The 27,123-nt window shown below is 39.4% G+C and overlaps 1 protein-coding gene across 4 annotated transcripts in view; it reads right to left on the reverse strand.

The window, feature by feature from the left end:
- Positions 1-27,123, reverse strand: part of mctp2b (multiple C2 domains, transmembrane 2b) — a 55,497-nt gene that overhangs the window by 25,320 nt on the left and 3,054 nt on the right. For 3 of the 4 annotated variants that reach the window (XM_041981010.1, XM_041981001.1, XM_041981017.1), the window contains exons 2-5: positions 10,349-10,933; positions 7,179-7,296; positions 3,569-3,711; positions 3,283-3,359 (exon numbers count right to left, since the gene is read on the reverse strand). In XM_041981010.1, coding sequence (XP_041836944.1) covers positions 3,283-3,359; positions 3,569-3,711; positions 7,179-7,296; positions 10,349-10,870 — 860 coding nt within the window. In that variant the 5' untranslated portion in view covers positions 10,871-10,933. The remainder of the gene's footprint in view (positions 1-3,282; positions 3,360-3,568; positions 3,712-7,178; positions 7,297-10,348; positions 10,934-27,123) is intronic. The other variant, XM_041981027.1, reaches the window with a different exon arrangement.

Genomic DNA, 27,123 nt, shown 5'->3' on the forward strand with positions numbered 1-27,123 from the left:
CAGGGGCCCAAACAAAGAGTGATTTCATGGCTTACTCAAGGCTTGGAACAGCTAATTCCACCAGGCCAAGACACTCTACCTGTTTTTTCACTCCAAGAACTCCAGGATGCGCAGAGAGGAGATGGCACTTTGTCTCAGGTTATCCCATTTGTCATACGTGGGAGGCGGCCATCACGACGAGAGAGAGATAAACTGTCATTAAAAGCGCTTAAAACCCTGAAACAGTGGGACAAATTGAAGATGCTTGATGACATTCTGTACAGGGTGTGTAAAGACCCATTAACGGGGAGGAAACGCCATCAGTATGTGACACCTTCCTCTCTGGTCAGTCATGTGCTGCAGGGTGTCCATAACAATGCAGGGCACCAAGGGCAGAGCCGAACTCTGTACTTGACAAGACAGAGATTCTTCTGGACTGAAATGGAACGAGACGTCAGAGAACACGTTAAATGCTGCAAGCGCTGTGTTGTCAGCAAGACACCTGAGCCTGAAGGCAGAGCCCAACTTGTGAGTATCAAAACCACTGCACCCCTTGAGCTCGTCTGCTTGGATTTTTGGTCTGCGGAGGATTCTGGAGGAAAGAGTGTGGACGTGCTTGTGATAACAGACCATTTCACTAAAATGGCCCATGCTTTCAGATGCCCAAACCAGTCAGCTAAGCAGGTTGCACGCCAGTTGTGGGATAAATATTTCTGTGTATATGGGTTCCCTCAGAGAATCCATTCAGACCAAGGTGCAAACTTTGAGAGCCAGTTGATTCAGGAGTTGTTGCATATTTCTGGTGTAAAAAAGTCAAGAACAACACCTTATCATCCCATGGGAAATGGCCACACCGAGAGGTTCAATAGAACTTTAGGTAACATGATCAGAGCATTACCCCCTAGGGAGAAGCAGAGTTGGCCTCAGATGCTGCAGACGCTGACTTTTGCCTATAACTGCACTGCTCATGAATCGACTGGGTACGCACCCTTTTATCTCATGTTTGGACGGATCCCCAGATTGCCAGTCGATGTTATGTTCCATAGCATTGAAAGAGACAATGACATCACAGATTATGACAGCTATGTCAGGAAAATGAGAGATGATCTCAAGGAAGCTCTTAAGCTGGCGCAAGCTAGCGCCACTTCTAGCCAGCAGCGGCAGGCAGAACTGTTTAACAGGAGGTTAAAGGGTGCAGACATTGAGGAAGGCGACCAGGTTCTTCTGGCAAACAAAGGTGAACGTGGTCGCAGGAAACTTGCTGACCGGTGGGAATCCACTCTCTATACTGTGGTTTCCAAAGACTCAAGGTGCCACACTTACCGTATCAGAAATCCCATCACTGGTCAGGAGAAGGTTGTCCACAGAAACCTGCTTTTGCAGGCTAACTTTCTGCCGGTGGATTTGGATCACGAAACGGAGTCCTCTTTTGTCAGTGGTCCTGAATTGAGTCAGGAAGAGGAAGGAGATGTTGAAAGCCTTCTGCTGCCTGACTCTGAGTTTGATAGATCACAACGAACTGCTAGTTGGGTAGCAGAGGTTGCCTCTTCAAATGGCTCTGCTGAGGTTCGTGAATCCAGTCCAGAACCTCTTAATGACCCTGGAGTAACTAACCCAGATTCACAAACTGGTGACATTGCTGGAGAAAACACAAGGGTTAATGCTGAACCAGACGTCTGTGATGGAGAGGGTGCCAGTTATAAATCAGGCTCTCACAGTGAGGCAGACAAAGACTGCGACGGTATAGTGGATGATGTGTGCAGTAAGGGACAGCTGAAACCAAATAGTCATCCAGCAAATCAAGTGACTACAGGGGGCACCACTAGGGAGACCCTGAAGCTAGACAGACCACCAGCGAATAGTTCTGTAGGTCACATTAGAACAAGAGTTGGCAGGATTGTGAGGCCAGTCAACAGACTAATCCAGAATATGACGCAGAAGAACATACAAGGCAGTCGCCTGGTCGGTGGATTTGCCAAAATTATTTCTGTGTAGAGCTGTAGCAGTTGTGTGAAGCTATTTTGCAAATGAGTAAATATATACATTCTTTTTTGAGTAAGTTGAGTATAAGGGTAACAGTTATGTAATCATCAGTATGAGACTGTGTATACGGCACTTTCTTCAGCAAGCAGACTTTTGAAGTCCGGCCAGCTTCTTCATGTCACTTTCCATTTTGTTTTGGAGACACTTTTGTTGCATTTGTGGATGATTGTCATCAGAAATAACAAGTTTTACTGATGTTACCCTCAACTCGTACTCTAACTCACCCAGCAACTGTTTGAGAAGTTCAGGGGGGAGTATGTAGCTGAGTAAATTTGCTATATAAATTTAATAATCATTTAATTGTATGAACGTTCTCAAAACCTGTATCCTTTATTGTGAAGTTATTATTGTCATGTAGATAGCATTTGCTTGTTTGGTACTGTTGCCAAGGTTCCTAGTTGGCTGTTGTAGCAAGGGGGGGGCTTAATTAGCGACGCACCGTAGCAGTATGTGTGACGTTTTTCAGCCTCGCGGCAAAAGCTGGAAGACCATTGTGCGGGGAATGAGGGGAGACCGTGTTGATGTCTGACCGTGCTGCTGTTTGTATCTAACTGCCCCTCCTGCTATTTGCAGGTGTGTGTCTTTAATAAAAGTGCAGATCCTGATCCCTGCTGTAACATCATTCGTCAGCAACCATTCAAGAGCCGCTACATGAGGTCAGACTGACCACTTTCTTCCCAGAGCTCTGATATGGCAGAGTTGAGGCTGGTTTTCCACCTGCTAGATAGCAATAGTTGTTTAGGATATCAGCTTGTTGTGGTATGTGGGCTTTGTCTGAAAACTGGAAGAAAGTGGCGCCACTCAGTCGTCTATTCCTCATTTATTATTTTGCTGTTTGACCTTCAGCTGGGGATCAGCTGAATAAAACTGTTTCTCTCTGATGAATCCCCAGAGTCTCTCCCGACTTCACGCGAGTCGGGACGACCACTTTCATTACTTGCAAGTAATTCTTTATTCAATACTTCTCCTGTAAATAAACCTTATATACTTTTACTCATTCCAGACTCTTTGTAATTTTTCTACAACAGGGGGCGGGGCTATTTTCAAAACTCAACGTATCCCGACCGCAAAGGCTCATGGGAGATGCAGATTCAGCTGAAATTTAACCTTTTTTGTAATTGCTGTGCTATAAATTTGAGTTTTCTGCTTTAATTCCTGTGTTATGTTAACAATTAGACAATGTTATAAAGTTCTGCCCTCTTTGAATTTTGCTCCCTCCATTTTCAACATATCCTACACTCAGATTATCACCATACTTACTTGTCCATTTCCAGATCACTCAGGAGGACATAGGCAGAGCCCATGAAGTCATCAGAGGTCAGGTCACGGTCGTATACCTGTCAGGTCAGATGACAACAGACCATTACGACCAGACCACAGCAACTGGATGACTGTTGCATTACAGTATCTGAGGAGTCTCACACACCCATATGATGATCACTGATCATGCACTAAATGCTATCACAAAAATGAATAAACACATTAAAAAGACTCTTTATAGTAAAAAACACAGAGCCTTACAATAAAACCGTAACCCAGAAGTTACCTTGATGTAAAGTTTCTGATTCAGATCCTTCACAGGCAAAGTGAAGGACTCGTTCCATACAGGGTTGAGGTTTTTATAAACCACTTTACTTTTGTATAATGATTTTCCATCCAGCTTGAATTTCACATAAGGATCACTGGTACCTGAACAGAAGGACAAAAAAATAAAAATAATAATAATAAATAAATAACTAAACAACACAGGTCCTAAATTCTAAACACAGCAATGCTCCGCCTTCCTTCAGTCCAGTTTTTAAGAGTAGGACTGACTTGTTTTCATGACTCACTGGAATTAATGCTATTAATACAAGTCTGGTTACTACTTTCCAAACCAGCCCTCTTCTCACCTTTCTGAACTTCTAGGGAAACATGTCAGCTTTCAGTAAAAGGGGGAAACAAGCTTCTCACATTGTGTGCATGTGGAGGATGTGGTTTTTTTTTTCCTCTCCAACTGATGGAACCACAACTTCCTGAATAAACAGTCAATCAAGATTTTGCTTCCACTTTGAAAACAGACAACTACCAAACACTTCACTAAATGTGTGTGAGTTTCTTTTAAATGCTGCTTCACATGAGGCCACGGCAACATGCCGGGATCAGGGCTGATGGGTCAGACTGATGGACTCTAGATCCTTTGAGTCACAGAGTTTCTACATTTCGCAGTGAGATACTGACAATTTGTTTGCACAAATAGAAATAAAAACTAATAATTTTTTACAAAGTAATTAAAAAAGATAAAAGAAACTAAATGAAATAAATTAAAGGAAAATAGTGTGAGTTGTATTTTAAATGTAACTTAAATAATTTTTCATAAATTTCAAATAAAAAAAAATGTTTGTGGCAAAAGTGAACTTTTGTTTTCAGTGTCCTTCCTCTCGAGTTTCAGCTGATGGACATTTTCCTTTGGATCACTTGTTCAGAGATAAATATCAATAAATAAACTTCATCAATAAAGGTGAGATGTTTAAATGCACACATGCAGCAAAGAGATCCAAACCACCTTACACCTACAGGTGTTTTTAAAGTTCTGCTTGTGTACACACCATGGGAACTGCAGCCACTTTCATAGTGAGCATACATGTATAGTTTGTTTTTTACTTTTACTTCATAGTATGAGCCTTTGTAACTTGAAGGGGTACCATCTGTAACTACAAAGAGGCTGGTCCAGATTATATAAATGGATGTAAATGTCAGCACACTGTCTCAACCTGCCTATCAAAACATAAACCTGGCATTATAAAAACAAAACAGTGTGTTACGGACGCCACTTATTGCTGTCACCTGTGGCTCCTCTGGCATGCAAACACCAGCTGCGGATCCAAGCTTCTGAGTGGCTAAGCCTGGCACACCTTCGTCTCCTCCCCCAGGATTGGTCAAGCCTCGACCAATCATGCTACACCCTGCCCGCCACCCGGAAATAAAAGACTGCCATGGAGCGCAGTTCAGGGGAGAAGCTGTTTGGCACGAATGGTTTCTTCCCCTCTGTTTTGTGGTTTAGAGATGGTTTAGTGTTTGGGATTGTGTGGTTTTTGGTGGTGTAGTCGTGATAATTGTAGTAGTGATTAGAGTGTGATTTTTGGGCAGGTTTTGGTTCTGACTGTGTGCTTCCTGACTTTTTTGGATGCTCAGCCTTAGAGGCTGCTCTTTAAGTTTCCCCCCTTACTTGTACTGGAGTTGTACATTTTTGTGTTATTATAAAGTGTTGGGCTAGAATAGGACAAGTACGTTTGGGTTTAGATCACCCACTTTCTTTAGTTTACTGGAACTGCTGCGTTTTCTTTTGTTTATATTATCTGCGTAAGGCACTTTAGACTCAGATTTAAGCCCATTCTTGTTGTGTGGAGGGCTTCCTTTTTTTTACATTTAGTTTATTTTCAGCAGTTCTGCTAACCCCAACACCGTTTGAGACGTGTTACCTATTGCTTTTGTTTTGGCTTCGTTCATAACAATAAATCTGTGAAGTCCACCCGTGTGTTGCGCCCTTCTTTCCCTAGACGTGGGACGTAACACAGTGGTACAGACTCATCCATTCGAAGCACAGTTCTTAACACTGGCCTCTGAAAACACAAAACAGAAATGAATGGACTGTCAGCAAAGTCCAGTCTTCACTGAGCCTATACGAACTGGAGGAACTACTTTTGCTTCTGAGTTTTTGTTTCATGCAAATGTAGCTAGAAAAAATTCCCATGAAAACAGTTCGTCTTTCTTCCCCATAACCATCACAGAGCCCAAACAACAGTTTGGTCCAAATCCACCTGATTCACTTCATGTTTTACAGATGGGATTAGGTTCTCCTTTCAAACACATTAATCCAAAAAGCTTTATTTTTCCATCTCTAGCACACTGCAGCTATGCTCTTTTTTTCAGAGCAGTAGTTTTCTTCCTGCAGCTCTGCCAGACACATCATTGTTTTTTGATGTTCTGACAATAGCAGACTCATTAACAACATGACAACAGTCATACAGATTCTTACACGCCTAACTCGGAGTAATCTCTGTTGGTTTACCACTCCTTGGGAGGATAATGGCCTTAAATAATAAATGAATACTTACCTTAAATTGTTTCAGTTTGAAGACAAGTGGCCAGTTAAATAGATAAAATCAGATTTTGGTCAACAATCACCAAATTGCCAAATTTTCTTAATCTGAGGTTAACATGCTCTCCACATGCTTGACTGCAGTGTAAAATATCTGACAAAACAAAAAAATAACAGGTTGAGCATGCACTGCTTTTAAGCTTGTTAATAATGTGTGAAACCAAATCCTTCTTTACGCCTATTCCTTCATTTTCTGTATTGTGTTTCTGTATTGGTTTTGCATTTGTGAATAACCAAACAAAAAATGACAAATGTAATCCAAATACATGCTGGGAGAGAAAGTCATTGCTGTAATGAATGCTGGGTGTGACTCAAACAAGTTCTAATATGTTGTCTGGAATCCTGCCCCGGCTGCACAGCTAACCAGACCATCAGGTGTCCCTGCACTCAAGTACAATATGACATGCCTGGCTAACATGTACAAGGCAAGGCTGAACAAACACATCGAGGGTGGAGCAAGGGGGAAAACATCCCTGTGAGGGAAACTGATCTTTTCTGGTCGGTTCAAACATCAGTCTTTGCTTAAGGGGAAATTTGGTCGGTTTTGCAAATCAACATCAATGCATGTTGCAACGTGAGATGCAGAATGGCAGAATTAATGAACAACAGTCTGCTCATTCAGCCAGACATGCACACAATGCTGCTAATGCATGATCCATGCACAATGATTTCCATGATAAAGACATAAGATGCTGAGATTTAAAATTCCTCCATTAAACGTCTCCCTTCTCTGCTGGAACCTGGTTTCCTTGATTGGACCATAAAGGCGTCACTTTCCCCAAGGGCTGGATTTTCACAAAATCACCAAGTATGTGTGTACTTTGGTTTCAATCCCTTCATATTACCTGCACACTACTGCATAGTTTCTACTGTTCATATATGCCTTCCCGGTGGTATCCCTCAGTGTGTGTCACATTATTGGGTGTTAAGACTAATATAGAGGAAGAGTTTGTGAGCCTCAGCAGTGCATTTAGCTGATGTTTAAGCAGTAGCAGTGCTAAGATGAAGTTCTTACCACAGCGGTCCCTGATGACCAGGTTGCGTCCTTCCTTCAGGTGGATGGTGAGCAGGAAGGACCTGGGAGGATCTTGGATGTTCTCCGGCACACTCACAGCCTCATTCCCCATCTCGTACTAGACACACAAACCATACTATTACTTACACACTGCTCAAAACAATAAAGGGAACACTTAAACAACACATCATAGATCTTAATGAATGAAATATTCCAGCTGAAAATCTTAATTCATAACAGAGTGGAACGTGTTGAGAACAAAATAACATAGGAATGATCAATGGAAATGTAGGTCTGGAATCAGAATTATACTCAAAATAAAAGTGGAAAGATCAGATCACAGGCTGATCCAACTTATGTGGAAATTTCTCAAGGGATTTTAAAATGAGGTTCAGTGTGTGTGGCCTCCACGTTTCTGCATGCACTCCCTACGTCTGGGCATGCTCCTGATGAGATGTTCTCCTGAGGGATCTCCTCCCAGACATGAATCACACCACTCAACTCCAGGACAGTCTTCTCTTTTCTTCTCTTCCTCTGATAACGTTCTCTTGGGTTTCTTAGCCGAATCAGCCATGGTGCATGTTCAAAACGGCCTGTGTGTTGATATCTAGTTGCTGGCTTGTGACACAGTGCTGTAAAGTCTGTAATCAATTCTGCTTTTTCTGTAAATATAAAAGGTTGGATTTTTTATGCTCATAAAATCAAAATGAAGATTATTCACAATACCAGCATTGTTGTGGTTGATGTGACAAACCTCTCTTAAAAACACTAACATCACACCATTAATATTTTCCTTTTTACTTTAAGTTCTTCTCCATGAAACTGATTATTCTGTCACAGTCATCAAAGCTTGCATTTGTTAGTGAATAAATCCCAGTTGCCAGGAATTGGTCCTCTAAGTGTCCCAACTCTGACACTGAGTCACAGCCTGTCGTCTCATCATGTCCTGATCCTGACACAATAATCTGGAATTAAGCTTTGACACGACTGTATGTCAGCTAAACCACAGCGTGCTACAATGCCACAGCCACTTGACAGAACCAGCCTCCTCAGACAGGAAAATCTAACCGCAGAGATGAAGCTTTGGATAAAGCACGAAGACTCAGACTCAGCAAAACGTCTCAGAGACAGACATAAATAACAATAAAATCATATCAGTCAAACAACAGAATCAAATTACAAGTCAAAAATTGTCCAAACTGGACAGCATCACTTACATTTTGGTTGTCTCCGTCCTTTCAAATGTGACTTCTAAATCATGATTATTGTACTGCTCAGACAAAGATAAATACTCTTCAAAAGCTTATGATGCGATACCGTACGGTGAGGGTTTAAAAAGCACATAAAGCCCCAGATGATGAAAGATTCAGTCTGTTGATCAGCTAAAGGGCCAGGAACTGATCCCTGTTTGGCATTTCCACCACAAGCACAAATCCTCTGAGCATTTATTAAAAATTCCAATGTCCTGCAGACTGCACAGTTAACCCCAGAACCTGCTTTTGAAAAGAACAGAATTTGCTTTTCTGCCCTCTTTATTTGTTATTAAGCAGCCGTTCAAGCCCTTTATCTCGTGGTAGCAAACATAATAAACTTAATATTTTACAATTTTTGTTTACTTGAAAAAAAACAAACTATTATAACTCCTAAAATCTCATCAATAATCAAAGTTTTCACAGTATACAGAACCCTAGTATTTGATATGAACACAATGCTGATGTGGTCATCGTGTTGTTTTCTTAAAATTTACTGATGTAGCTGTGAACTCGCCTAAAATGGGACCCTGAGGTAAAACAAGCCACTGGGCTCATATTAAACCCTTTGACCTTCACACTGTAAACATGCATTATCCATTGTGTACAACAGAGTGAGCAAAATCAAGATAATAATACTTGACAGGTCTATAAATTAAAACTAGTAGGGCTAGAAGGCAGCAATCATGCTAGCAGATATATCAAGTTTCACTTCAGCCTGGAGGTGCTACAAGCTGATGTTTAACAGGTAATCATCTTGTTGTGTTCAGTTACCAACATTTGATAACTGAGCACTAAACACACAGGTTTTTTAGGTATTTTAATAGCTTGCATGTAAGAAAATTTTTTGATGATGGCACTACGTGAAAAGCTAAACGTTAGCTAGCAAAGAGTAAAAACTCCACGGTGGCCAGTGTGTTTATATCTGCTAGTGTGTGACTAAGTGTCATAAAGCAAAATGCTGCTGCGATGTGACGTCCTTGGCTAGAAAAAAACTGTTAAGTGTGGTTTATGGTTTTCCTGGAGTGATGACATCTCCTGGAATGTACATGATGAATGTGAGTGTCAAAGTCACCATTTTGGCGTTTTACTGACCTCACATTTGAACGAACTCATCCTAGAGATATTATCGTATTGACACCAAAATGGCTCAGGATGTTCAGAAGGCATGTGTGATCAAAAGTTACGCAAAACTTTCTCAAAGGAGAGTGTGCCATCAAATCAAGTCAGAGGTATGGAGTTTAAAGTTCGACAAGTTAGTGTCGCTTTAATGACAAATCATCAAAAACTCTCCAATGTAATAAATTTTTCTATTCAGTTCATTCTTTTGTCTGCAAGGCTGAGCTGCAAGCATGCACTTACAAATATACAGAAAACAACATATACCAGTTCCTCATGAGTTAATATTGTTTAGTTAGTGACATAATGAAGGCTGTGTTCTACACACAGTAAGAGTAAACAGTGTCACTGAGTGGTGCTATCCACGGTTATCATCAGGTGGTGTGACATGCCAGACTACCACTCAACTTCCTTTTGCTTTTGTTGCTGAAAGTTTAATAAGGCTGGATAGTCACCTGTAGATCTGATAACACAACACTGTAAATAACACACACATTCATGGCTGGGAACTATTGATTTTGGATGGCGATCCAGTTGCAGCACTAATGAGCTCCTCCAAGTTAAACTTTTCAAGTCCTGTGCAAATAAACCCGACACCTCACGCACACCAATGTACATTAAAAACACCTTATCTTTTTATCTGTGCACTACCAGGATGTCCCTGTGCATTCTTCTGTCCCGTAACTTTTAATTTTTGTCATTAAAATATACATAGATGCTATGTATGTAGATGCTATGTATAATGAATATTTTTGGAGAACTGATGTATTTTTCATTTCTTATTTCAAATGAAGCCTGTACCTCTGAGCTGTCCAGGGAACCCTCCACAGGGATGACCTCGGGGCTGTAGACCGTCATCATCTCCGGCAGTGCCAGTTCTTCAGGCTCCATACCTTGAACAGGTCTATAATGAGTCTCTGAGGGGCTCTTATCTTCTCCACTGATACTACTGAACGACTCCTGAGAGGAAGCCCAGTCCATGCAGTCTGTAGGCACACTCAGCCTGAGTTCACTCTTACTAATTCCTCCACCTGCTCTGAGGCCACTCCCAGCTCCTCCTTCCAGGTGTGTGCCAGAGCTGGTAAGTGGTGTGGAAGGGTTGCTGTAGGTGGGAGCGTTGTACTGCTGGAACTGCGAGTTGGGGGAGACACGAGTGTAGTCCTGCCTCATTTTTCTCATGTCTGGGACAGAGGAGCTCAACCGATGGTCCATGGTGCAATCCAGCTGGATGGCTGGCTTGCTTGGGCTCGTCTTGCCTCGCCTGAAGTGTGGCAGCATCTTCTGGCGGAGGTGGTGCATCATGCTGGGCTTCTTTGAGTCCATGATGGGGGAAGTTTCAGTCTGTGTCTAAGATCTGGACATCACTGACAGCTACTGTGCAAAACACTGAGAGAGAGAGATTATTAAGTAAAGCTACAGCAAATACTGCAATTAACCCATCTTTACAACTATTTCCAAACACAGCAATGCTCCTCCTTCCTTCCTAAAACCAGCTGGTAAACACTCCCACAAAAAAAAAATCATTTTTTATTTCCACAGATTTTTTCTCATAAATAACAACTGTTATGAATCTATTTATAACCCAGTCTCATGGCAGAAAGTGAATGCCTACTTTGGTCCACAGCACAAAAAGATTAGTTTTACTGTCATGGTTTTAAGACTGTATAGTGACTTTTCTTATTATTTATTTGCTAATTTCCTTAAATGAAAGCAGCTTCACTTTCGGTTCAGCGACAATGCTGCTGGTCTACATTCTTTATGTAGTCCTGTGAGACAACGTCTACTGTCCACGTTCAACAGTCTTTGTATGTATGTAAAAAAAAATTATAGTTCTAACAATATTTTTACCAAAAACTTTCTATTGAAAAAACAAACAAAAAAATGTCACAAAATTCACTGGTCAATGGTCAATTTGGAACTGTAATATTCTGTAGTAATTGCTGTAAACAATTTCTATTTACAAAAAATATCACATTATTGGTTTGTGTCAGCTGACGTCACACTCGGGATAGTCGGTCGCCATGTTGGTTTCATCCTCGTAAATGACTGTTCATCTTCTTTGCTGCGTTACAATCTTTGATAAAATAGGAGTCTCGTGTTGTGTGAAAGACTGCCATACTAAGTCACACGATTAAAAAAGGTAGAAAAGTAGGCCACAACGTTAGAATTTTTTCAGTTTCCCACTTTTAAAAGAGGCTTTGGACAGCAGGTTGAGGATGTAGCTGAGGCGTTGGATGGCCTGGTCGCACTTTCACCACCATCTCCCTTCATGCGTGTTTGCTCTCTGCATTTTTCATAAAGGCAAGTAGGAGAGTTTTTTTGTTGCTGTTGTTTTTATTGCATAAGTAATGTTAAGGAATATATTTTATTTGGCTTTTTAAAGTCGCTATATTCACAAGGGCTAACTTCACTTGTAAACTAGAGGCAAAGAAGGAGGGAAATAGAAATGGGTTCATCTGTGTTTGATCAGTGTTTATTTTGTTTAATCATCTTTATATAAAACGTCACAGAGTGAATGATTTTAGAGATCCAGGTAAATACCAAGAGTGCTCTGGGAGATCTGATGGGATGGTTAACTGGTTGGATTAAGTGGTTAAGATTGTGAAATGTAATAAAAGCATCCAATGTTAGTTTTTTTAATAAACACCAAAAATGTGATTGCAGGTCAACCAGCTTAAGAAATGATGGCTGGCCAAGATTGTGCACCATCCCAGCTTCTAGGACACACATCAGTTACACCCACAAACGCTGCACACTCTGCAAGACGAAGTAAACGGGATCAGCTGAGGTAAGAGACGCTGCAAGCAGCAGAGATGGAGTCCACCAGGATGCAGACACTGGAGAGCTACAGACCATGAAGAGGACACCTGATGCTGGAGAGTAAAGCGGTCAGCTACAGACCAGAGAGGAGACACATAAGGCTGGAGAAGATGGTGATCAGCTGATCGGAGGATGAGACACATGATTATGTGTGTATACAGTCAGACAGTTGGAAGTTTTTTTATATTATTTGTGCAGCAAAAATGTGCATTTTTTTTTTGTTTTTGTACACGACTTAAACATAAATAATAAAGTGTGTCAATGGCATTTTTGAAGTATTTTGACTTTTCATTGCCTCTTAAGCACATAAATAACCAGTGTCAGTTTTGATAATGAAAATTACATTACATTAAATTTCAATTACACTTAAAATCTTGTGGAGATAAACACTGAATAGAAAACATGATTTTTAACCAGATGAGAATCTTGAGTTTTACTTTTTCATAAAAGTTTTTATTGAAATTCTCAGTCAGAATAAACAGTAGCAGCACAACTGTAAACAGATCAACTTTCAATAATAGAAAATATGCACATTTGATATAATAAAAACACGTAATATCTTGAAGTTATGTAGAGAGAGAATTTTACATCTTTGCATGGAAATATCAGCACTGAAACAATATAACATGCAACTTTGGTTAAAATAACAAACAAACAAACAAAAAAAAAACAACTATGTGTCTCAACAAGAGAAACAATGAGAGCAGATCCAGAAGTCTTTAGCTGCTGCATGCTGTAGACGTCAATGATGACCCAAAGCTTCAGTGGAGAGTCAGGCAGGTGCTGGGAGTGCAGACCTTTAGACACACACTGGCAGACAACAACAGTTTACAACAGTGTTTAACCGTTTGCTATATTTAGCTTCATTTATAAGGATGTCTATTATTACAATTTCTGGTTTACAGGCTGATGCCAGACTGACATATTAGCTTGAGAAATGATGTTGTATGAAAATGTGGTAGGATTATTAGATCATTTAAAACTGTTTATGTAATATAAATATGAAGTTGTTTCTTTTGCAACATTGTAATGCATATTAATCATGTATGCTCTGAGTTTAAATAAGAAAATCAGACAAAACAAGTAAAGTAACCCTAACCACCAGTCATAACTTCACTAACAGCAGGTGAGCTTACCTTTGCAGTGAGTGTTGTGCAGTCCTGCGGTGGAAACGTGAACAGATCCTGCACCCAGCCATTCCTGAAATGTCCGTGAGCTTCCAGAGATTTGTAGTTTCTGAACTGTTCATACGTGTAAGCACTGATACCATAAACGAGGTAGCTTATGTCCAGCGACGAGGTTGGAGGTAGTAATGTTGCATTGGAGCTCCATTCCTTAGCTTTGAGGTCGTAAGGATCTGTTTTTTTGAATGTTGATAATTTGGCCAAATGCCGAACCCGGGCCTCCTTGATAAGCTTGTCCCTGTACGGTATCTTTTTCTTTTTTCTCCATACTGGCGACTGCGTAAACGGTTTTAAAACGTACTACAAAACTAAAATATGCTCGTTGTGTTGCTGCTTTATACCAGCATGGCGCAGGTGGGGGGGGGGGGGTCGGCTAGTTAGGTCACGTGTCTGACACAGACCAATCAAACAAGGCTCGCATTTTGCGACTAAAATGTGAGACAGTGCGAGTGAATTTTTCATCTACTTGCGCAATGGCGACCGATATATTTGCCGTTTTTTTTTTTCCTTGCAGTAGTTAAAACTGAAAAGAGGCGGGTCTTGGAGGAATTTATTATTCCTCAGTGCTGCCAACTTAGCGAATTTGTCGCTATATTTAGCGAGTTTTCAGACCCCTCTAGCGACTTTTTTATTTATTTATTTTAAAAGTGACTACCAACAAATCTAGCGAATTTTTCTGGTATTATTGGAGACTTTTGGAGACTGACGTGAATGAACATAGTTTACTCTTGCCTGGGGCTGTGCAGACCCCTCTCATACGAGGCTTGGTCCTCTCCAGCACCAGCAGCTGCGTTCAGACTTTCACCTCTGTTTCATGGCCAGGCTAAAAATGAAACGTACAAAGCTGCTGCTGGATGATCCTGCGCTGGCTTACCGTCAGATAGTAATGTCTATAAATGAAGAGTGTGGACAAAAATATTTAAAAACTTAAAAGTGTTGTGACATGTGAAAGACTCATAATTAATTTTATTTATTTTGCTGTTCTAAACATTTTTAGGTTGTCTTTTCATCCATTTTTACCTTTCCCACAACATCCCTCTTTATGGCAGCATCCATTACAACCATATGTACCAGGCTGATTATGCTAATTAGCGACTTTTAGGACAGCCAATAGCTACTTTTTTATTGAGGAGTTGGGAACAGCAGCTGGAGAGGAGTATCAGTCCCTGTTTATTGCCAGGAACTACATTGACAAGTCATACCGTGCACTATTGTTGCACTATTGTTTTGTATTCGAGCATCCAATAAGATGTGTTTTTTTATGTTGTGTTAACTGCTGCACAAAAAATGTGAATTGTAAACATTGAATTAGGCCTCAAAGTGCTATTATCCTAAGTAGATAAGTAAATAAATGGTTTATACTGTGAAATGAAGTGTCCCTGGATTTTATTCATAGCGATCTAGTGATAAAACGTGATAAAACGTCATACAACTGTGTCTCAGCGGTGGGACAGCTGCCCGCCCGCTGTCTGAAGCAGGCACATGCGCAAAGGCTGGTAGGAATGACAGGAACCAGCAGCCTATCATCACACAGGGTTTGTGATCTTACAGCCAATCAGAAGCAGAGTAGGGCGGCCATTTATTACAAGTCCGTAGCCTTGTTATATACGACAGTTTGGCTGAGAAAGAGTCTCCCTGAGCGGCTCTGTGGAAGTTTAGACGTGCTAAACTGCTCGTAAATATTGATGTGTTTACTTTTCCAAACAAGTAAGCAGGTAAAACTATAGACAACAACTATATAATAAAAGTCCTAAAATACCAGGTTCAGCCGTTTACTTTTTAATACACTATAAGCATGGTAGCGTGACTGGCGGTCATCAAAAGACCGCTGGCGACACTTCCAGTGTTTAACACTAGAAAACCCAGAGATTTCTTATCCCTCTACCATGCCCAGAGTACAACCAAAAGGCTGCCCGGTTTGAAATTAACAATTCAATGGCCAACAATTAGCACCTTTACATTTGTAAACACAGCCATTACCTGCCGTTAGCTGTTCAAGCATACTCCTTGGGGGGAGGAGTGTGCTTGAAAAGAGCCTTGTGGACTGTGCTGTATAGTTTCACTCACCACAAACGGTATTTGTGCTTTTGACCATTTCTCACATTTTCATGTACCCTTTATTGAGCATTGGTCATGTGAGTTTTCATCGTCATCACACTATTGTACGCCCAGCTTGCTTTCAAGTGAGAGATTATCACGTTTCTGTTTCCACAAAGGCAAGAAGGAAAGCATAATCAAGTATTTCAAATGAGAGATAATTACATTCCTTTTGACCTGGGAACAGAAAAGCAAAATCAATTTAATGTTCCTCACTTCCTAATATGGTGCAACAAGGTTCACAGTCCTCAATGTTTTTAGTAAAAAAAAAATAAAAAAAAAAACACCTTACTAACAGGGTGGAATGGAACATAACAGAGTGGAACAGAATATAACAGGGTGGAAAATATTTGTTCCCAATTCCAAATAAAAACGCTTCAATGGCCAGATGATCAGCAATGAATAAAGATATTTCTACAGTGATCCAGATTTTTTGTTTGTTGTTTTTTTTGTTTTACATTTTAGATTTTGTAAGAGATGGGTGTGTTTTAACAACAGCAGTTTTATCCGTGACTTTAATCGATAATTATTATCATTATCCAGTGTATAAAAATGTTGGTGTAAAAACACCAAAGATAGATAAGCATGATGCTGAACTTCGTGGTCTTAGCTCCTGGTTTGGTGTGTCTTGTTCTGTTTATTATCATTCTGAAAGGTATACCAAGTTGTGGGCTGCATATATGCAGCCCACAACTTGAACAAAGGCTAAATTCCTCAACATTCGCACTTGCTCCATAAAATTACCATCTCCAAGGCTCCTCCACCACCACTTTGACTATGGATTGATAAGTAAATGAGCCGCAGTTTTGTAATTGTTGCATTGTCAAAACAGTTCTGTTAGTGTTGTCACACAAAATTCAGTAGACTAGTTGGTTCCTATGCAGTGAATTTACATGTTATTACAAAAATACACAATAATAAAATAGGCAAGTGGCAAGATTAGAATAATGTTATAAGTTCTGCGCAAAGACTCCTTTTTCATTTTCCAAAACAAAACTGACATAAACAATCTTGAAAAAAATGTGCACGTAGGCTATGAGGAAAGAATGAATGCAATGAAGTAGGGACTGGTTGAATAAACACGGTTTAACTGGACGCCTAAGCGAGCGCGTTGCAGGATGGCTCCAGATTTTATTGTCAAATGGTTCCAGGTCAACCAAGTCCGAACTGCTTAGAGCAGAGTCCTGCACGGTTCCGTTTTGCTACGCATACCTGCTCTAACCCGTTAGAATGACTCCCGAACCCGACTCGTCACCAATGTATTTATTCCATTTAAATCCGAACCAGACTGATGTTTAACCCGCGACCCGAGCCATTAACGCATCATTGCCATGCTGCACCGCTTCTTTTCCATTATTATAGCCTATTGTTGTTTTATCATTGTGTTAATCTAAAACACATAGATAGCCTATGAATGTTTATTTTAAGCTTGCTCAACATTTTTAAAACAGCTTTATATTCCTCTGACTGAACCATTTCAGAGTGAAGACTAAACCAGACCAGTGTGTTTTATTTTGCCACTGAGAGGGTATTTATAATAGGCTACTCGGAGATTGCTGTGCTTTAACAAAATGTAATCCACCTTTCCTGGCAGCAGCTGTGTTCTCCGTTCCTGGACTACAAATCCGGCGGCAGAAAACTCTGCTGCGCAAATACCAGCGTAAAATAAACTTTCATATATTTTCTCTGTGTTGTTGTAGTATATTCAGATGATAAAACAACAATATAATAAAAAAGAAGACTTGGAAGGAGGAACAGCGGTGCAGTAGGCTATGGCACACGTTAACGTTAAAAAGCACACTGCTTGTTGTAAATACTTGGTTTATGCTTTAAGAGGTAAATATTTTGGTTAACATGTTGAAGAAATATCGTTGTTTCTTTTTTCATCTCTTGCTATGCTATTGAATTTGGCAACATTAACATGGAAATTCACTGCATTAGGACCGACTAGCCTACTGAATTTCTGGTAGCATGACAACACAAACTGGACTCGTTTGACCACTCTTACCCAATGTGCAACAATCACAAAACTGGGTCACTTGTTCAGCTGCCTCATTGCGGCTCATTTAGGTATCAATCCACAGTCAAAGTGGTGGTGGAGGAGCCTAAGAGATGGTAATTTTCTGGAGCAAGTGCGAATGTTGAAGAAGGCGCATGTTCAAGTTGGGGGCTGCATACAGTACCTTTTGGAATGGTAATCAGAGCGTGTCGGGGAATAGCCCACCTGGAGGGGTGACGTAATCGGGATTCCCGGCGAGCAGGAAGTCGCAGCACAGCGAGTGTTGGATGTCCCCCCGCGATTAGACACATTGAAGTGGAAGAAATTATCTCCGATCCTGCGTGGGGCTTTTATCTGTCGCCCTGTCTTCTTATGGAGGTGAAATAAATAATATGAGAATAAAATAACCCTTCCTAGCTACCTCAAACAGATTCTGTGTTGCTTGATCCAAATCTGATTTGTCTATGTTAATAATGCTAATATTAAAAGATTAATCAGTATGATAAATACATCCTATTGAGAATAGAGCTAGGGGCTGTGATCCAGTATTTGAAAGGTTTTATTAACCTACTAGCATTCATTTCTGAATAAAACAATTGGCAGCGCACAAGCATGTTACAATTTCACATTCCACGTCAAACGATGATTATGTATTAAGTTTTATGCATTTTTATGAATTGTGACTGGCCATCAGAGGTGCTTTGAGTGGCGCCTCTGCCGGTCAGTGTAAATTCAGATAAAATCTGACAGACTACGGGCGATGAGAAGTCTGTGAGAGAAGCGCCATCTTCTGGGTCTACCCTATATTACAAGGAATGGGTGGAGTTTGATTAAAACATCGACACTCCCAGGAGAAGGAGGGGGCCTCTCTGGCGGCTGGAAGTTGGAAGGCAGCTGGCTGGAACTGGAATGGAACTGGGCTGGAAGCCGGCAGGTATTCGGCTGGCTTTCAGCTTGGATGGGAACTTTTAAACCGCTACTACTGTAAGTCTCAGCCTAGTCTCAGACTGAGATTTGACAAAGACTGTGAATCTATAGGGTCACAAATTACAAGACTGCAACTAGATTCTTTAGCATTTTTTGTGACATGTTGGACAGTTGATATGGAACAGGGCTGATCTGCACACAGTAAAGCAAGCAAGGGGAGAGTTTCCCTCCAGGAGGGAATTACACATCATCATTACTAAGTGTGGCTTTGCATCTCCACCAGGTGTTACACCGACTCAGAATCTGGAGGGATGAATGAGTTTTTATTCTCTTATTTGTTAGATCATTATACTGTAACACATAAATGATCCACAGCAGACATTTACTTCTAATAACCACCCGCTCCTCTTTCTGGACGGTCCACCGACGACGTTTCATCACCGCTTCTTGTTCGTCTTTTTTTTTTTTTTTTTGTCCCCGTCCTTTTTTGCTGGTGGTCTGAATGTCGGGTTTCCTGTTTCTGCCTTTGTCAGAGCTCATCTATTGGTTGTTGATCGTGTTTCGTCACTGCGACTTGCGATAATATCTAACATGTTAGAAATTGTCGCAGATCCAAGACTGGAGAAATATTGACGTTAAACAGCGCAGACTACCAGATCACACCTAACGACCGAGATGACGGGAGCGCGCTGTGACTCCAGCAAAACTCCTAAGATTTCCTAAAGACTTCCGTTTTTAGTCTGCGACCGTGAAAATCGTTTGGTGTGAGCCCAGCATAAGTTGTACTTCCACGTCATCTTATTTAAAAAAGAGCACCAATATTACTGCAAATGTAAATTACAGTGTATGGAGTAGACACTACAAGCATTAACTACAATGTTGTCATTACTCTTCAGTTTGCAATGTTATATGTCAATATTTGTGCAAACTGCGTCTTTGAATTTGGTGGTTTTATCACTGTTGACTCAATCAAGGCCTGATGCAAAGTCTGGGTACAACACACAAAACTTGACATGCAAATCATACAAGCTTCCAGATGAATGCAGAAGAGGACATTTTTATAGATAACAAATGAGGAATGGCGGCACCTTTCAAACATCTCGCAACAAAATAATGTCCCCCTCAAAAAGAGAGAAAAAAAGAAAAGAAATAAAATATATAAATATATATATATATATAAACAAACTAAAAAGGAAACATTTCAGTAAAAAAAACACTTATAAAGAAAACATAGGTTTTGTTTTCACAACATTGTATTTTTTATCACCTGGATGAGCTGGGGAATGTGGCTGGGGAGAGGGAAGTTTGGGTTTCCCTGCTTAGGCAGCTGCCCCAGCGACCCGACTCCGGATAAGCAGAAGAAAATGGATGGATGGATGGATGGATGACAAATGTAAACAAAAAAACCATCTATAACAACTATCTTTATCAGCAACACTGGCTTATCCATAAGAGATCAACAGTGTGTTATATAGCTAAGCGAAGTTAAACGTAGAGGCGACAGAGCATTCGCCTCTGTAGAGCTGTGTGTCATCTGCATAAAGATTATATGTAACATAACATGTCCCAAAGGTAACAAAAGGTAAACAGTAATGGTCCTTGGACTGACCCCTGGGGAACACCACAAGTAAGGGGGGAGAGATCAGAGACAAACTCCCCAAGAGAGACAGAAACTCCTCTCATTGAGGTAGAAATTTAAACCAGTTTAGGGCTACACCTGATATAGCACCCACTCATATAACCTGTTAATCAGGTTTAACAGAGTAGATGAAAATAATGAAAATCAAGTCAACTTTAAATATGATTAAGAAATAAAAACACATCACTGTACATGTCAGTAGAAGTAAAATATTGTTTGTAAAAAATTAATATTAATTTTAATAATTAATGGCTAAACGGGTTAATGTAGTTTTTAATTACCTTTAAAACTCAATTCCACTGCAGCTTCGTATACAGTCAAAGTAATTTTGGCTATAAGCATCCTTCAAACTTCAAAAGTTAATTTCTAATAGCCTAACATTTGACCATAAATGCTATGTATTTAAAAATAGCACTATAAGATATTATGAAATACTTATTCCAGCTTGTTTTGTTTATTCTTATCCTAATATGAATGCAACTGTGTAATTTAAATTCATGACATTTTTCTATTGTCAGCAAACATTTGGCTTTTATATCATTGTTCAAACAAGGTAATAAAACTATGATGTCAGAATTTATTCTGTATTTACTTTAAATGTAATAGTGCTCTTTGAACAGAAACTAAAGACCAAAGAAGGAAGAGGAAAAAGAAGAAAAATAGTATAGCAAACCACAAAAAGCATTCCACCCACCTCCCCCACCCCAAAACACATATTCATACTTCCTTAAAACTGACAAATATGTTCGTTTCTTTCTAGAAACAACAGCACAAACCAAAACCACTTTTTAGTTTCCTTGATATATAGTGACTCAAGTGTGTGTTGTAAGTATTACATTACCTATTAAACCATGAACTAAGAACTAAGAATGACTTTTAGTGTGTGTATATATATATACATATGTGTGTATATATATATACACACACACACACATATATATATATGCACGTTAGGTTTAATTTTATCTTAGAAGATAACACTCGCTGCTGTTTCTACGCTCGAATTCATCTCAGTTTTTCCACATATTCAGCAGAATTATTGTATTTCAAGTTTCTTATTAAGTTTGCTGTTCATGTTTGTAGGTTTGAATACAAAACATCTTTTCAGACACAATGCATACAGCTAAAGTTCTGGATAATCTCACTGTTTGTACACACACACACACACACTGTACCATATACAGTGAGACGAAATGTCTGGATCCAGCTGAAGAACAAAAGAGGTATTTCATGGACTGCTTTGATTATGCTATCAACTCTGGAAGTTTGCCTGACGAGCCCATTAGAATAGTGATAACATGGTGGGACTGGTTTATTTAGATTTTTTGGCAGCAACTTTTACTCCTAAAGTTTTTGTGATGGCATGTGTGTATATTTGGCTGAGTCACCGTCAGTCACTTATTTTCAGGCTTACCACCACAGCGTATCTGCATATCAAAAGTAAATGAAAAAAGAGCTGAGAAACAAAGCAGAAGATGCATACTGTGCTGCATCATTAAAGCTTTGAGCTGAATAATCGCTGCTACGCAAACAGCAGAGGGACCTGCCCAGTGCTTGTGACAAACGCTGACTCTGGAAAGCAACCAGCTCCAATAAGCTTCTTATCAGGCTCAAACTTTGTATTATCTTTCATGGCAGCCAGTGACCTGCAATGTTAATGGCCTGTAGCAGGAAGTGTAGTAAGAGAGGGGAAGGTGAACTAGACACATAAAAGGACAGATAACATCTTTTCTTTTGGAAATGAAAGTAGTTTAAAATGTGATACCTAATCTGAGAAAACAAAAGGAGGGAACAAGGAAATAATTGGTAAAAAGCTTGTACCAATGCTTTTATTAACTTTTTCCTGGAAGAGAGCTGAAATTATTTTTCTTAAATTGTTTATATAATGCATTTTCTTACGTATCTAGTTGTTTTTGTTTGAAATATGAGGAAAGTGATTACTTAAAACATCTGTAGCCTAGATTCAAAACTCTCTAGCCTGACCTCAATATGAGGATTAGAAGGTGGATCACTGAAGGGGAAAACGATGGCCTGACAGTACGCCGACTGTGGTTATTACTCAAGTGATGACTTGCTGATGATTTACAATGTTTGGTCATGATCTGTTGCACCACGAGTGTCTCAGCTGAAAAGTTGTGGTGAAATTGTTACAAAATGTTCAGGCTGGAGAGAACGACAACTTTAAAGCTAAGTGTTAACCTTGTTATGTGCTAAACGTGTATCATTATGTCAGGGTCACTGTTTACCGGTTAAACATTAAGCAGCTTTTATGAGTCCTCTTAAACTCGGAAGCATTCATTCAATGAAATATAAAAGGCACTGTGTATTTTATTCCGCTCTTCCTGATCCAACGGCACAGATAAGAAATGATGGTAAACGCACACGTCAGGCGTTATGACAGTGTGCACTACTGTCTGCCACAGAGATGTTACACAAAAGCAACGTTTTATTCACCTCTACATAGCAGATTTAGCACACGGCCATTAATTCAGCTTCAGTTTATGGTTTAGGATGAGTTAAACCCTGTGTTCTCTGGGTTAAAGCCACAAGATCCAAATCCCATGCTGTTTCCTCAGCTGTTGTCTCTATTCTACAGGAAGCATTTTTGCAGAGGTCCCCGTTTCTAAGCTGTCTTTAGACATGTTCTTAAATGTTTTAGAAATGTTCTGGAGTAGTGGAATGTAGCAACATAAATGTCTACATTACTCATTTCAGAAATTTGCCGAACAGCCCTGCTGTAAAATATCCACAACATCAGCAGGTGAGATGATGTGCAAATGTAGCAGTGACATTTTCTGGAGCTTCTGCTGCTACCGAGCAAGTAAAAACAAAGTTAGGCATCAAGGTTTACCTGACATTAAATCTGAATAATGAGGTAGTGATGTATGTTGATCAGAAAATGTATGAATCCAATTTAATGTTTGGTCCTGACCTGTTCATCATGGGGCACCGTCAGACCAAAAAGTTTTTCATTTAGTATCCTGTTTAAATGCTGAAAGTGTCAACACGAACGTCGTCACAGCTTTCAGTTTTAACAACCTGTTCTTCTTACTCGGATTAAGTGACATATGATTGATGCATTGTGAGGACAAAGAGTAGATGAACGCCGGCTGTCTACTTTTATAAGAGAATGCATAAAGTTTGAAGATGTGTTAGAGAAGTTCATACCGTCACAATATCCATTACTGCTGACTGCAGTTTTAGGCTCTGTCTTGGCAAGCAACACACATACATGAATGAATGAATAATTGAATGAATATGTTTTGAATTTGACAACTGACAGCATGTCAATGTGGAAAATCGCCATCTAGGAAACCTTGAACAAATGAGATCAACAGTGTGTTATATAGCTATAAATAAATAATATATAAAATAAGCTAAATAAACCTAAATAAGGTCAAATAAAATAATTTAAACTAAAGTAAGCTTTGGAAAAAAAAACTAAAATAAGCAGGGCAGTCATATGATTAAAAATTTTAATCAGATTAATCACAGCTTGCAAATGAATGAATCAGGATTAATCACCATTCACTACTACGCCTGAAAACTGCCTGTTTTTACTGTGTTGTATCAACAGAACAAGCCAATGCTACAAATATTTAGTGTTAACTGACCTTCCCTTGGGAAAGTTCAAATGTCCAAGGGTCAATAAATGCAGCATGTATGTATGTATGTAATGTATGTTGTTCAAAATCATCATCTCACCAACCGTCTCCATGGTGATATCTGTCACAAAACCACCAAATAGGACAACTGAAGTTAAACAATCAATATTGATGAAAAACTGATGATCTGGATAAAAACACATTTTTTTGTCATTTAAGTGTGTCTGTGTTCAGCAGTGATAAAAGTCCTACAGCAGCATCACCCAAAGTAAACATTATATATATATATATATATACATATATATATATATATATATATATATATATATATATATATATATATATATATATACATATATGTATAGTATATTTTTATAACTCGCTGTTTGTTTTACAAGTTTTTCTTCCCGTTTTTACATTAGATGATCACTAAAGTTTCAATAATTAGTTCAATATTTTATCAAATCAAGACCTAAAAAAGGTCTCCTTTGTGCCCCCTCTTCCTGGCCAGAGCCGGCCGGCTCATCTTTTCCATCTTGCCTCCGTGTCCTGCCGTCATAACGGAGAAATGACGGATATATTGGGTTTGTCAGGCCGCACATTCGTTAACTGTGTTAAAAATATTACTGGAATTAATGATTAGTTACCACTGTTAATGCATTACTTTTGACAGCCTTAAAATAAATTTGAAAAAAAAAAACAAAACTCAAATAAGCTAAGAAAAAAAAATGAAAGAAAATGGATAAATTCAGGCTAAAAAAAACTTGAATAAACTAAAATCAGATAAATTTAAACTAACAAAGCTAAAAAAGAAACCTAAAATAAGCAAGTATACACTAAAACAAGCTTAAATAAAAGAAGCCTGAATAAAGTAAGCTTAAAATAATAAAATAAAAAAGCCTAATAAAAAAAAGCTTAAAACAATAAAATAAAATAAGCCTAAAATAAAATAAAAAAAATATATCAAATAAAATAAATGTCTAGTTAACTGATTTAATTACAGCATCAGCACTAAGCTCATTGGGACACCCACTGCTGTTGCTGAAACACAAACAAAATCCACAAACAGCATATTTACTTTAGATCCTGGCAAGATGAATTCGCTCATGGATCACTTTCAATTATTTGTTCATGAGTTTTTCTTCTTTCCAAAAGTAAACAAAAATTCACCCACAGGTTAAACTTATTAGAGTGAAATACTCATCTGCATCCCTCTCCTCTCGTCATATTTAAAATGAGAATTTATCTTTCAGAAGTTTATGTGATCTGTTAACTTTAAATGGAGACATGCTGTCCTTGTATTACGTTCAACTAAATATTTGGTTTCAAGAATGCATTTTACATATTCTCTTTTTATAGAACACTCAAACTTTTTCCACCAAGTGATGGAACAAAATATTTACCACAAAATTTCTTTAATAGTGGCGATGGAACCCTTTCCTTCCCTAGCAGGAAGATGTCTTCTTATTTACACTGACAATCATTTTTTATGACACTAAAGAGCCAGGCCTGATTTTGCCATCACACCATAGGTGGAGTATGAGGAGAAACACAAGCCTCTTTTCTAATATGAACTCTTAGTAACTGACTGCATAACGATCACATCTGAGTGAGTCTTCTGGGGCTTTTCTCGAACAATTTTGGGGAAGGAAAGATAAAATTCATCTGAAGTTCATGAAAACTATCATTTCTTGTGCAACAAAAGCCTTAAAAATTAACATAATTGTTAATTACAGAGAAACAGACATTCTCACTCCATCTCCAACCAGTCTGCCCATTCATCTCTGATCATCAACAAGTCATTTTGGCCCAGACAACTGCTGCACACTGGATATTTTCTCTGTATCAGACCATTCTCTAGCCTTAGGGATGGTTGTGTGTGAAAATCCCAGATGACCAGCAGTTTCTTAAACACTAAGACCAGCCCGTCAACAACCATGTCACAACGGGGGGGGGGGGGCAACAAACAGTGCATTGCCCAGGTGGGTGGGGTCGGCTGCAATGCGTCTGGCCCTCTATTAGACTCGAGTGGTGTAGGTGGAGTCCAGATCTGGTAGACGTCGGCCCACAATCCCCTGAGCTGTCCTCACCACTCAGGATAAATTCTTCTTGTCCTGTGCAAATCACTCAATGTGCACTCAAATTAAATGGATCCAACAGCCTATAAGGATCTCCACAATGACTCGTTAGTTTAAGTCAAGTGTGTTGGGGCACGGAAATCTGGAAAACCTGCCGGATTGGTGCCCTTGAGGACCAACGTTGGCTACCCCTGTACTATGACCTCCCTTGTCTTGTTGATGTTATGAACCAGATTGTTCTTGGCACACCATGTTGTGAGACTCTGGACCTCTTCTCTGTTGTGGGTCTCATCATTGTTGGATATGAGACCCACCACGGTGGTATCATCCACAAACTTTACATCCATGTTGGTGGGGTGGATGGCAGAGCAGTCCTGTGTGAAGAGGGTAAAGAGGGCCGAGCACACAACCCTGCGGTGTTCCAGTGTTGAGGATCAGTGGTGAAGATGTTTACTTCCATATCCTCACCACCTGGGGCCTGTTATTATTATTATTATTATTATTATTATTATTATTATTATTATTATAATAATTTTATTGTCATCATACAGGAAGGCATGACGAAAATGTAGCATCTGCCACTGACGGTACCTTTAAACACAAATAATAAATTCAATTCAATTATTTTGAAAGTATTTTATTGTTGCATTGATCAAATTTCCCTCTTTTTCCATCTGTTTTTTTAAATCCCGCCTTCTTTTGCCGTAGTAAAATCTAATATTTAGTAGATTTTGTGTTTAGAAGCTTAACTTGAGCTGATTTTAATCCATAAATTATTAGCCTATGGGGCGCCTTTTTGTATGTGCAGTTCAACATACACATGATATATAAAGGTCTTTGTAAAGATCTTATGAAACAAAAAATGTCATGAAACAATGTAATATTTTACAAGGTTTAAGTTGTTAAATTGCAAGTGGGTCGGGTTTAGTTACTGAATACAAATTAAACCAAGAGTAAGACCAATGAAACCAACACAGTGTTAATATTTAAACGGGCCCTGGACCACTTTGTACTGGAAATGTTGGGCCACAGCATAAAAAAGAAGGCGTGCCCCTTGGCACACCTTGATTACTTAACTCAGGCAGCTCAACCTGTGCATATTTGCACACAGCAGTATTTTTACCTCAAGAAATTTTATATGCAGTTCTAAATTTTAGCCATGGTGATCAGATTTTCAGAGACAGAGCAACAGCCTCTATTATTTTCTGCAGTGGGCAGCTATTTTCT

This window comes from Melanotaenia boesemani, chromosome 1 (assembly GCF_017639745.1).
Source record: "Melanotaenia boesemani isolate fMelBoe1 chromosome 1, fMelBoe1.pri, whole genome shotgun sequence".
In the NCBI taxonomy this organism is placed as follows: Eukaryota; Metazoa; Chordata; class Actinopteri; order Atheriniformes; family Melanotaeniidae; genus Melanotaenia; species Melanotaenia boesemani.